This window comes from Anas acuta, chromosome 13, assembly GCF_963932015.1.
Source record: "Anas acuta chromosome 13, bAnaAcu1.1, whole genome shotgun sequence".
Taxonomy (NCBI): domain Eukaryota; kingdom Metazoa; phylum Chordata; class Aves; order Anseriformes; family Anatidae; genus Anas; species Anas acuta.
This window is the reverse complement of record NC_088991.1, coordinates 3125728-3138360: the sequence shown is the minus strand read 5'-3', so window position 1 is coordinate 3138360 and position 12633 is coordinate 3125728. Positions and strand designations below refer to the sequence as shown.

The 12633-nt window shown below is 45.0% G+C and overlaps 2 protein-coding genes across 4 annotated transcripts in view; one reads left to right on the top strand and one right to left on the bottom strand.

Moving 5' to 3' along the window:
• The window catches only part of COL4A5 (collagen type IV alpha 5 chain), an 88596-nt gene extending 82018 nt beyond the window's left edge, over positions 1–6578 (bottom strand). For all 3 annotated transcript variants that reach the window (XR_011101078.1, XM_068697108.1, XM_068697109.1), the window contains exon 1: positions 6309–6578. Coding sequence is in view for 2 of the 3 variants with exons in the window: in XM_068697108.1 (XP_068553209.1) it covers positions 6309–6401 (93 nt within the window). In the remaining variant the exon portion in view is untranslated. The remainder of the gene's footprint in view (positions 1–6308) is intronic.
• Positions 6579–6886: 308 nt separating this feature from the next.
• COL4A6 (collagen type IV alpha 6 chain) overlaps positions 6887–12633 on the top strand; it is a 133033-nt gene continuing 127286 nt past the window's right edge. Inside the window, exons 1-2 of the mRNA XM_068697107.1 lie at positions 6887–7076; positions 7175–7229. Of these exons, the coding sequence (XP_068553208.1) occupies positions 7063–7076; positions 7175–7229 (69 nt within the window). The 5' untranslated portion in view covers positions 6887–7062. The remainder of the gene's footprint in view (positions 7077–7174; positions 7230–12633) is intronic.

The following is a 12633-nucleotide window of genomic DNA, read 5'->3' as shown; positions in this document are numbered from 1 at the left end:
TGAAGAGAAGGCTTTGACTTCACAGTCATATAACTACCAGTTACAGATAGCACATGGTGAATGCAAGTTATGAAACGTAAAACACAGCACCTCTGATATCATCTACAAATTTCCTCCCTTCCACTCAATGCTGCCAATGCTCTCAGGTGTTTCAAGTACCTGAAAGAGTAGGTAGAAACAGGAGTCAGTCAGTCACAAACAAGAATATCAACACTGGGGGTTTTCTTCAAGCCTCATTGCCTTTTTCTCAGTACAAATGTTGGCATGTTGCTTCACTATCACTCCAGTTGCTACATAAAGCCCAGTTTTATGCTCACAAATGAAGGTTCTTTTATACTCGTCTAGTGCAGTAACTGTGCAAGAAGCGAGTTTGACTAACTGAAAATTAAGTTAGAAAGGAAGGTCTGTGCAGATCAGTTTTCTGTGTTCAATTTTCTGTGTTTTCTAAAAATATGGTATAGCTTTGGAGGGACTCAGCAGCCACTTATCTCAGCAGTCCTGAGAGCACTCTGGGCTGAGAGACCTGTCCAGTTTCACCTTTCCCATAAGCTGCCCTACAGCCCCAAGCACTTACACAAAGCCTTTCCACAACAGCCCCGCTACCTGCCCAGCAGGCAACCAGGACCATCTTCCCTTAACGTGGGAGCAAGAGCCCCCCAGGGACCCGTCAGCCTGCCAGCTGACACCAGAGCCAGTAAGGTGATGATACCTACCATAAATACATCTCCAAATACAATACAAAAGAGGTAGAAAAAGCAGGAGTTAATAAAAGATGGAAAGAGATGAAAGCTTCATTTGGTATCAGTGAAGTATTTGGAAAAACACTAAGGATTTTCTTGCAGATTCGTTTGGTATACTACCATGTGCACACATCTCAGTTCTAAGTAAGGGCTGTCCAAGTCTAGTTTCACAAAGCATCTTAATTCCCCAGGAAGCACTACAGCATAAGTAATCTTCCTGTAAATTAATGGGGCGATTTAAAAGCAAGATTCACCATGATAACAGCTAAGGTCAGTACTGGAATAAACAGGTTTTTCCCAATATGTTCAAGACATTTCAGCACAGAGCCTTACCAAAGGCAGACAATTGGAAAAAAAAAAAAAAAAAAAAAAAAGACTTACTAGGCTGTTTTCAGCTGAGCTTCACTTATCTCAAGGAAAGCTAAGACAATGGCAAGTAGGGTTTCCAGCAGAGCTGCAGTAGCAGAGCTTATCTAGCATAGATGGGGCCACGTTTGACCACAGGAGAGGAGTTCTACAGGTTTAACCATATGCCTCAAAGAAAAAAAAATCATTTTGTAGACAGCTCTTTGACTAAACACTTGTCTAAGCGCTGTACGTAGATGGCTTTTACAGTGCCAGGAGAGGGAACATTGAAATTCAGCTCTGTCAATTTAATTCCTTAGAGAGATTAGGTAAAAGAAACAAAATGCTGATGAGACTAAACTATTTTCTTTCCCCTCCAAGTGGGAGAAGGAGACAAGAAGAGAAACCCAACCACAGAAGTTGGAGCTGCAATAACTGAGCCTTAAAGGGTATCACTGAAGTCCGCTCAAATCCATAGCTTTAGAGTCCCTTTCTTCCTGATTCCTAAAACAGGCTTCAGGTTAAAAATACTATTAATATTACTGCTACAATTTTTTTCCTCTTGTTACATTATAGCAAAGTAACATATATACACATACACTGGGCAAGACACCCTCTGCAAAAGGAAACTTGTACTTTGAAAACAGAATACAAATTGCAGTTTTCAATGCTGCCATGCTGACAGCAAGAGATGGCTTTCTAACCAAAACACAGCAGCAGCTACCTGCACTGGAAGTAGACATGAAACCTCCTACTTACAATTGCATACAGTTAGAGTTAATTCTTGACTACAGGATGCACAAGTCTTAAAGCAGGCTTCAGAGCACGGCTTTACTCTCACGTAGTTCCGTTTAGAGCCCTGTGATGATTCAGGTTGGAAGGGGCCTCAGGTCGGTATTTACCCCAGACTCCCCCTTGGAGCGTGGGAACAGAGACGTGGTTTCATAAACGAAAGACAAAATTACAGGTGTCTTTTTCAAGAATATTAAAAATGTCCATGGTACAGTTTAAGAATCAGACTTTTAGAGAAAAATTACCACCAAGTCAACGCTAAAATGGTTAATTCACAATATAATTTCAAAATTATGTGACTGCGAAATAGCTCTTCACCCTAAAATTAAGAATGTATCTCCCACATGCAGTATCCTAAGTTTAGGACTATCTCCTTCACAAATTCTCCAAGAAAGATATGAGCTCTGTGAGAAAGGCTTAAAACAAAAGTTATTTTATAATTAGATTACTATTGGAGTTTTTCTTTTTTTTAAAAAAAAAAAAAAAAAACAAAAAAAAAACAAACAGGACCTTTTCCTCTGCAGCTCAGCTGTATTCACACTGGTGATAAGTCCTTGGTACGCTGAAGCTTTTCCTCTGCACACCACCCATCTGCAATTACATAACCAGGGCTTTCAGCAAGTTTCCTTTTCAGAAAGCTGCACTGCATCAGCAACACTTCATACTGTTTAATTGCATTGTTAACCTCCCACAGGAAGGCAAAGGATGCTTAAAACCATACCAGAAGTACACCTCTTGAACACATTTTTACACGTTCGGTGCTGTAAGCCACCTGCTCTTAGCAGAGAAGCCTGAAGTCGACATCAGATAGCCAAAAACTGGGCAGAGCACCAGCTTAAAAGCACCCTGGTGAGTTCAAGTCCAGACAGCCTGATGCAACAGTCAGGCAAGAAGTGCTTTCACTCCCAGCAATTTGTCTGGTATTATCATTATTGGCGGAGGCTGCTCGGGCACGCTTGCATAACACTATTCCTCGAACGTGCAAGCATTATCTAGATATCTTGTTAAGTGGTGATGCGCAGGGGAGAGTTTACACAGCTGATGCGATTAGGGGAGAGCTTTCATTTAAGCAAAGGGAGGGTCAGAGTGCACCGTACATCCTCACGGCCTGCGGAACCGCTTCCTCGCCGCACTTTGTCCCAGAGAGAAAATACGCCTGGTAACTTTGCCAGGGTGTTCTTTCTGATTTCAGTTTTTTTGTAGGACTGATAAGTCCCGGCATGTTCCAGTAAAGCTAACAGCAGCTAACTGCATTATGGTGAGCACTACTCCTTATTCAGTGTAGAAAGGTCACTGTGAATTTACAGAACTGTTAAATAAACCAGGTAACACTTCATCCTAGGAAAGTTTACCCTTCCTTCTTTAAAAAAAAAAAAGGGTATGTAGCTTAGATAATTGCTTACAGTGAGTAGATGAATCCATTCATAATGAGGAAAACACCAGAAAGTGCCTAAGCAGAGGCCCTAGGAGTATGCTAGGAGTTTCTGCTGAACTATCAGTCTATTTTCATCATGTAGCAAAACTGAATAAGATCCATAACTATTTTTTATGCATGGCTACAAAAGATTAGATGTTACTGTCCAAAGGGGTGTTGTTAGGTTTCATGCAGAATTCCTTGGATTTGTTTGCATTTCAGTATACACCAGAGCGCATCATGAGATACAACTGTTACTGTGCATCTTCACAAACCATGAAAGGTCCTTGCCATGAAAGGCAAAACACACGACAAGTGACAAGTCGCAAGTGTGAGGGCTTGAGCCTTGATGTTATGCAACAGTCTTGTGCATGACTGATCAAGACACATCCTCGGAATTTCAGGATGAAATATTGTTTGAGTTCTGCAGGCGAGCATCCATTCCATCCTGCTTTTCAAGACCTAGCTTTCATAACTAGAGAGCCAGGCAGTTATGAAATGCAAGATAATGGTAACCAATCCCATGAAAAGTATTTGGGTCCAAAGGAGACAACTACCATATACACATCAAGAATATTAATTAAGTACAGTGTAATTAACTACATGAGATATATGCATATACTCATGTCAAACTGGAATAAAAAATGCAGGCAAAGAAAAACAAGGCATTGCAAGACTTTTATTTTTGACAACTTCAGGGCATACAAAGCCCATTTACACACACTAAACATCTAGGCCTTAGCCATAAAGGTTCCCCCCCAATAAGAGCTAATAAGCAGTCACTAACTTCAATGGAGTTTCATAGATTAACACACATCAATAATCTAGCTCATCTCCATTCTTTAACTAAAGAATTCCACAATTGCAACTTCAGATCACTTCTCTATAATAGTAAGGGTAAGCCTGCAGGAGAGGGAAAAGCACTTTGCTTATAATAGAAACTAGTTGGCTTATATATGTATATGTGGAATTACATAAGAAACACCAAGTCTTTTAGGCAACAATATTGCCCCATAAGCACTGGCATACTCTGATGACATCAAATAAGTACCTCTCCTGTACTCCACTGCAGCTGCCACCATATCCTACCCCTTTCCTCCTCCCACTCTGCAGTAGCACCAGTCTGACTCCCAGCTACTTTTATGCTGCTAGCCAGTGCCTACATGCTTCACCTTACATCACTGCTCAGTCTGTATGAGTGCACTGCATGACCCATATCCTACTCACCAAGCTGAGTTTATGGCTTAAGGGCAATGGAAATCCAGTAATAAAACCTGAACAATTAAATTCATCCGTACTGAGTACGGGTTTCTGACGGTTTTATTAAGTCATTGCCTCCATGGACAGATAATAGCAATGCTCTGTCACCTTGTACTTACCAAGTAACATAGATAGTCCTACAATCCAGAGCAAAGACAACATGATTTTTACATTTTAAGTGTGCATAAGGAGGTTGAATAAGCTCAGATATGTTAGTCAGGACACCAAAATGACTTCAAATCATCCCACCAGGATTATGCTGTCGGGGTGGGCAGCTGGGATGTGGAAACCTAACATAAGGCCCCAAAACAATATTCACAAAGAGACTGTATGCATTATGCATACTGCTATAATGTTAGTTCTACCTCTTCTGACCATCAGAAGAGTAAAACGCTGATCCAAATTGATAAGGGTCAACATAATTCAGCACTGTAACCATCACGGGAGATTCAAGGGCATCAGAACACCAAAGTGCTAAGAAACCAGAGAGTCAGCAGGATTTACGTAGGTTGGGAACAGAGCTGCCTGCCTTTTGCTCCCATCCCCACTAGCCCTCAGGTCTTGAGTTAATCTCATCTCACCGTGGGGCAGTAAAACCCCAGGAGGCTCATCCTAAAAGAAAGCCTGTAGCACATGGTGGCATTGAGATCCACGAACTCCACCATTTTGCTTTTTTCCTTTCTTTTCTCTTGAGGCACAGGGCTGCTGACAGGGTTGGCCCAGCAGCATCTCCTTCCAGGACCCCACAGACTCCCACCACTCACACCCCCCCTCTGCTCCAGGGCTTTCCTAAAGGAGTGGGGAGAGCTGTATTTATACACACAGACCCATCCCTCTTCAATCCCCACCTCCTAAAACAGTGAAATCCTGCAGGTGGAACTGACCCAGTCCCTCCTTTAAGGGGTAAAAAGTGGGGAAACCTTATGAGAAATAGTCTGGGGCCAGAAGCAGCACCACAGGCAACGCGAAGGTGAGCAGCTAAGCACTGCTAACACACTGGTGTCACTCATGTTTGGGTGCACACCTGGGAAGAAGAAGGGGTAGAAGAGTAGAGGAGAGCATTACAGCCAGTCTTTACTTTTTGGAAGGGCAAACGAAAGGTCTACCAGGTCTGATTGTAAAGGAATGCACTTCAAAGGAGCTCCAGACAAGGAAGATTTTGTCGGCTCTATCTACAAAACCGCGCGTGGAGTAGGGCCACAGCAAAGAGGTGCTGCACAGCTCTTGTTAGGACCGCTGTTCAACTGGGGAACAATCTGAAACATCAGAAACCCAAACTCATTTTCTCTTCCGAGGAAGCTTCAGGAAAGTTATCGCCCCAAGCAGTGGATCATAAAAAAACAGACAGGAGCTGGTGCACACTGAACAGGAGCCTGTCCCCTTCCATACCCCTCGCCAGCAGCAGGTCCCCGTGAAGCACTTGACCCAGCAGCCGGTACCCCCTGCCCCAGCCCTGTGAGGGGAGGCAGGGCGGGCACCCCAGGGGCAGCACAGCGCCCTCCTCCTCCTCCTCGCCCCTACCACGGGCGCCCAGCACCACCTGAGGAACACCCCGGGGCCTTCGGGGCGCCCCCAGCCCTGCCGGAGGGGGGCGTCCGGCCTCCTTTGTCCCCCTGCCTCCCGCACACGGCCCCCCCGGTACCTCAGCCCCGCTCCGAGCCGGGTTGCGGTCAGCTCCCCGCAGCCGGCAGCCCCCAGGGGGACCCCAAAGCTGCCCCCCAGCTCCTGAGGAGAACCCAGGGACGTCCCACACTCACCGCCGCCGCCGCCTCGTCCAGCCGCCAGCACCCCAAGAGCAGTACCACCAAGCATCCGGCGGCTGGGCTGCGGCTCCACCACCGCGGCTCCATCCTCGCAGCCACCTCAGGAGGTCCGGGAGCGGGCGTGAGGCGCGGGCATAGCCCGGCGCGGGTAGCCCGGCTGGCTCCGAGCAGCAACCCCCGACCACCCCGCCGCCACCGCCCGCCCCTCTGCCGCGCTCGCCCCGCTCCTCCCGGCTCAAGTCCTCCCGAGACTACTGGCACTGGCCCGCCCCGCGAGATTCATCCGCGCCACAGGCGGCCCCCAGCGCGTCTGTGGGGAAGGGGTCGCTCCGCGCTGAGTAGCGGGGGCCGTGGCTCCCCGCCCGCCGCTCCCCGCCTGCCCTCCACGGTTCGGGCGTCGGGGTTTTGGCGGAACGGAGGCCGGGAGCCTTTTGCCTTTCCCCGCTGCCTCGTCTGGTGGCCGTCGAGCCCCGGACTATTTTCCGCGGCGGAGGCAGCGGGATGTGCGGGAGGTTCGAGGGCACTGGGGGCCGCTGGCGGTGCCGAGTCTGCACCTCAGGAGTGGGCGGGCGGCGGGGCCGGGCGGGGCCGCGCTCTGCTCCCCGCACCTCAGGTTCGACGTCCCGGCTGTGGCCGCGCAAACTCTGCTGTTTGCGCACCGCAGGGACGAGGAGGTGACCGAGAGGCGGCTGGGGGGGAACCCCCGCTCCCTGAGCCGCGCAGGGCGTCCTCCCCTTCCTCCGGCGGCATGGGCTGCGCTGGGTGAGTGCTGGGGCGCGGTGGCCCCTTCGCTCCCCTTCCGCTTTTCCTTCCTTCCCCGGCCCCGCCGTGACCCTCTCTGTGCTCTCGCCTCCCCTCAGGCTGCTGTGGGTGCTGCTGCTGCTTGTCTGCCTGGGCATGGAGCCGGCGAGTGGGGTAAGTGAGCGGCGCCCGAGCTGGTTGTTGTGCTCTCTGCCCCCGTCCCCCTCAGGCTTCCCCTTGCGTAGCTTTTTTGGGGTGGTGGGCAACAAGCACAGCCGTTTTCTGCCTTCTTTCCTAGCCCCTATACCGCCCCCGTTCCCTCAGGGCCGACTGCTGCAAGCCCCCGGGTCCCTGCCCCCAGGGGCTGCTCCCCGACCCCTTCGAGCTGAGGGGGGAAGTGAAGGGTTGATTAACGTTTAAACAGCTTAACGAGGGATTGTGGCTTCTTACACATTCACCGTTTTCATTTTTTTGGTCTCACAATTTTCTGTAACTGGGGTATTTAAGTTGTTAGCCCGCTCGGCTGCAGCACATGAAAGAGTCCTTTGGAGAACCTGTAGCGTGAATCAAGCGTGCGAGTGGTGTGCAGGCAGCTCACAACAATCCCCGTGTTGTGATGGAAATGAAGGCTGCACAATGTCCTTTACTCTGTGTAGTCCCGATCTCACCACACATAACCTACAATGAATTAATGTAAGTGGTCTGTATGACATGCTTTGTGAATGTTTATTTAAATTCTTCTTCTAACAGACTTCTAGTAAAAACAGCTTAAAACATGAGCTCTTGATTTCTTAGCCAATGTTTTCCTAGTGCTTTTGCTACTCTTTTGATTAAAATTTTAAGGATTAAGAGCCTTCCTGTACAACTGGCAAGAAATCTCTTGAAAAGGCTTTAATAGCAGAGGAGTTTATATTTTTCATAAGTATGAAAGACTTGCTTCTGCCTTTCACTATTTATAATCGATTGGACTGGTAGAATTACACCATCCTGATCAGGTGGTAGTTACAGGCATTAATCTGCCCAAAGATTAAAAGATTAAACAGTGTGCAAAGATGTGGGAGTTACTTTTCATGTTTTTTTTTTCCCTTCAACAAAACCAGCAACTGTTCTTCTGAATGTTCTTAATGCTGTGGAATCTACATGGAAACGCAGTGCATATTTTCAAAGCGTTTTGAAACAAAAATGGCAAGCCATATTTTGCGGTTCTTTTTATAAATTCATGCAGTATGTCAGTGAAATTATTCTTGATAGGTGTAACCAACATCAGATTTTTAATTATCTGTTTCAGGTTCGCTTTATACCTGTTGGAAAGTGCAACCTTCAAACAGTCAGACTTCTGTTTCTTGATATGTTTTGTTGTATGCAAAGGGACTTTGTCAATGGAAGTTCTATTGAAATGAGTAAGATGAATACCTACATGCCATTTCTAAGTCCTCCTGGCCGTTCTCTCCATGGTTAGAAAACAAATGAGATCTTTGTTTTTGTGTGAGCTGTCTACAGGTATCAAAAACATTCAGAAAGAGGTCCTTAAAACATCTAGTTTTAGTACTTTTTATGTCTAAGCGGTTAATGCACTTAATTACCATTATTAAAAAGCTGGCAAACATGCTCAACAGGAAAGATAGACAACTATGTTTTTGTTATCTTTTCAGATAGAGCAGTGGGTAATTGACTTTCTTGTAGTACTGAATTAAAAAAATTGAAAAGTCACCACCACCACCAACAAAACAGCCACACCCTAACACCTTCCAGCATGAAGCCCTTAAGAGAAAATGCTAAACTGAAGTTGGTTTTGCAGTAGGCAGAGCTTTTGTGTGGAAAGAAGAAACTCTGTAAGGTTACTGAATAGTCCTCAGCTGTGTGATTTGAAGTGACTGGGTGATGTGAAGTACAATGTTAGTAGAATGAAGTCAAAGCTTTGGGTCAATAAAAGAGATGTTGACCATCTCAAAGAGATGGTCAACAGTTAAAGTACTTCTTGTTGAAGGTGATGTGATCTGTAACATTGTTCACCTTCTCTTTCCTTCATTTAATCTGATTTCTATAACTTATCTGTTATAAACCCTACAGCTATTGCACTGACTTGTTGAGCACTCTTCCAGAATATTCCTGTGAACGTGGCTAGGCAGGGGCTGATATGTCAGGCCAACATCCTGCATGAAGTTGCATCAAAGATGGCTTTGGCTCAGAAGTATAGTTGTTCATCCCTTTCTAAGAATAGGATTTAAAAGCGTATCATATTAATTTTCTCAGCTTGTACGTATTTTTCCTGGGTATAAATGATGTCGTGTTGAGTGGCGGTACAAAACTAGGCCTATAATGCAATCTAAGTTCTATTGAACCGAAAGATGAAAGTATAAATGACTGTTATCTGTGTGGTTACTTTGCAAGAGAGGGTTACCTTGTCTGTGGGCTAATTTCTGGGAGTGACCTAAGAATTTCCCTTAACAGCTGTCAGCTGAAGTCACTTCAGGAGCTATGCCTCATTCAAGTGTTCAATCTTTTATTATTAGTAATTTCCATTGATCGTGTCTCAGGAGTGTCAGTGCAAGAAATTGCTTAAGTATAAACTAGAAGGGCAGTACTTCCATTGCACTCCAAGGCAAATGGCAAGAATTGGTCCAGAGCTGGAGGGAGTGTGACAAAACATTGGAGCAATCTTTGTGGCAGGTGCTTGCCTCAGGTAATCACTGACTGCTAATGGGGCTTTTTCAGGGCAAAATGCAGTTTTTAGAAGAGGGACTTCAAAGAGGACAATCAGAGTTTTGCTGATGCTTTGGGGATGTCCTGTAAACATGTTGGAGGATGGCATAAAGATGGTTACAATGACCATGGATAGCCTCTTGCAGTGAAATTTGACATTCTCATCTCTTTACAAGGCTCTCAGAGGTGCTTCATGGTATCAGTAGTTCTACTGTGCCCACCTGTGAGCATACCTGGTATATAGGTGAGATAACTCCTTGTTTATGTCCTTTATCTTACTGTTCAGCTAGTTGGAATTTAGCTTGGAATATGGGCCAATATTGATGTGATGTCCTGAGTAACTAGTCATTGTTGGAGAGCTTCTTCTGGAGCAGTTGAGCTTTCACATAGAGCTCAGTTGGCTTTTATTTTGTGAGTGTGGACTACATGTACTGTTGCTACTCCTCCAAATCTTTTCTTTATTTTTTTCTTCTTGATAATAAATGTGCAGATTAAAGATACTCTCTTTTCAAGTGCTTAATGTCTTTTTCAGCAATACATCTAGCACATTTGGAAGTATGCAAGTAAGGAAAAAAGAAAACAAACCCTACGTGATAAAAACAGTTTTGGGCAGTCTGCTCTATTTGGAGTAACTGAAGCTCACTGCTTTATGACAAGCTAGTCCAGGTGATCTTGTTTCTTTCTTCTCTTACCATACCCCAGGTTTTCTGTGCATTTAATTATGGTACAAATGTTTCTTGATATCTTTTAATTTAATATGCACTGGATGGGCTTAATTGAACCAAACTCATTGTTGTCAGTGGCCTCACGCCAAAGGTTATTTTTGTCTTGGCGGTCTATATGCAGGGGAAAAAATAGCTTTTAATTATGGATATTTAAAAACAGAGTTACCACTCTCATCACTCCACTTTCCACAGTTCAGTTTCTGGAAATATGATCTTATCCATTAAGATCTGTTTTAAAAGTTCTTTTTTCCCCACTTCTTTGTTGTTTGACCACTATTTATAGGTATGTGACCCTTCTGAAGACTCACTTCTTACAGCAATAATGTCTACATAGCTTTGACCTTTGTAAATAAAGAAGTAATGTCTGATAAAATTGCTCATGTAAGGAAGGATTCTAGAAATTCAAGAAATAATGTAAAATGCAGTTTTAATCTTGTAAACTTCTAAATTTGCTTACTAGGCAAGGCAGCTTCTTATTTGTAAGGACATGTGGGTGCAGAGGCACTTCTTTGGCAAAGATGCACGCTGCATTGAGAGTGGTCACATTGGAAAGGTCAAATTTTAATAGCACTAGGTCTGCTAATCCTTGATTCTGTAGAAAAATAATGAGAATTATTTTTATCTGAAGCATAAAAATATACAAGGGAGACAAAATTGCTAATTGTGTAGCCTTTGCCAAGACGTGTCAAATTTTATGGAAAATTTCACTTAATGCTGAATATCCCCTTCTCTCCCATCTAAACAAAGAATGGTTTATTTGCCGAATGTTTTCTGGGTGCTAAAGATAACTGAGCATAAAGCATGGCCTTTTATTTCTTACTTGAACATTGCATCAGGTCACAGCAGTTACGAAACGAGGTAAGATGTGTGGTTGTGTTCTGAAGACATTTTTTTCGTGTTGTTATCCATTTAAGGTGGCGGCTGCCTTTTTGCATAGGTGTGAGAGGCAGCGTATGACTTAAGGAACTTATTTCCCCTGGGGCACGCCAGCTTTAGTGCCAGCCCCAGCGTTCCCCTGCCCGAAGGACTGGTGCTGTGTTGGTGTCCCTCAGGTAGGGACAATTCGTGGTGGGGTCTCTGTCCTGTCTCCAGCCTCACAGCAGGGGTGCTGTCAAGGTAAGTACAGGTCTGGTACCTTACTCCATCCTAATTCTTCCTGAGAGAACTGCAGTGATGTGCTTCCAGATGTTCTGAGAACGTACGGATTACAAAAAGTTGTGGCAGTAAGAGGGCTGTGGCTTGCAAATCCAGAAGTGCCCAAGGTCTCACCTCCACCTCACTTTAGCGTTTCATAGTCACGCCCCACTTGCAGACACACAGATGCTCCTAGAAGAGAGCTGGTGACTCCCTGACTCATAGAGGGAGAAAACTCTTTCCCCCAGAACACCAGCGATGCAGCATATATTCAGGAAGGGCTGCTGAGCTATCACCAGCTGCTGGTATTTAATAAGACAAGTTTTCAACCCATAGGAAGCTGCTGTGCTTTTTGAAAAGGGTGTAATTGATCCAAAGGCTGCTCACTATTCATACAGATGCTCTGCATTATTTCTTCAAGTACTTTTGCTGCTGCTGAGTGCTGACTGCTATGTTAGATCCACTCAGTCTCTTGTCAGGTGGAGTTTTGGCTATGTGCAGGGAAATACGACCTGTGTTCTGGTTTTTGAGCTTCTTTGAAGATGAACTTGGAAGAGAGAGAACTCAAGGCTACAAAGCTAGTGATTCTGTGTTGGTGCTGAGGAAACGAATATATTTCAGAGATGCTAGGTGGTTTTAAGCTTTCTTCAATGCCTTTTATGAAATTATAAATTCCTTTAGGGCGTGTACCTGAAAGTAATAAAATTAAGGTACTTTTTCTGATAAAAAAAAAAAAAAAAAAAACAAAAATCGGTGTTCTTATTTTGTAGAGTGCTGTCATGGTATTTTGAGGTGACTGAACCAGCCCCATCCTGTTCCCTTAGTCTCTGCTCAGTGGGTTACCTTGGTATTGAGAGGATCAACGCGGTGAGATTGGTCTTGCTTCAGTCCACTGAGATGTCGGTAGCAGCTGCGCTCTAAGTTTGCCTTATGATTCACTTACCGCTCTGTTTTCTCCTGTTCAGCTGGAACCTACTGTACTTTGTGTTTCCAGCCCTTGCCTCAACGTGCTCTTA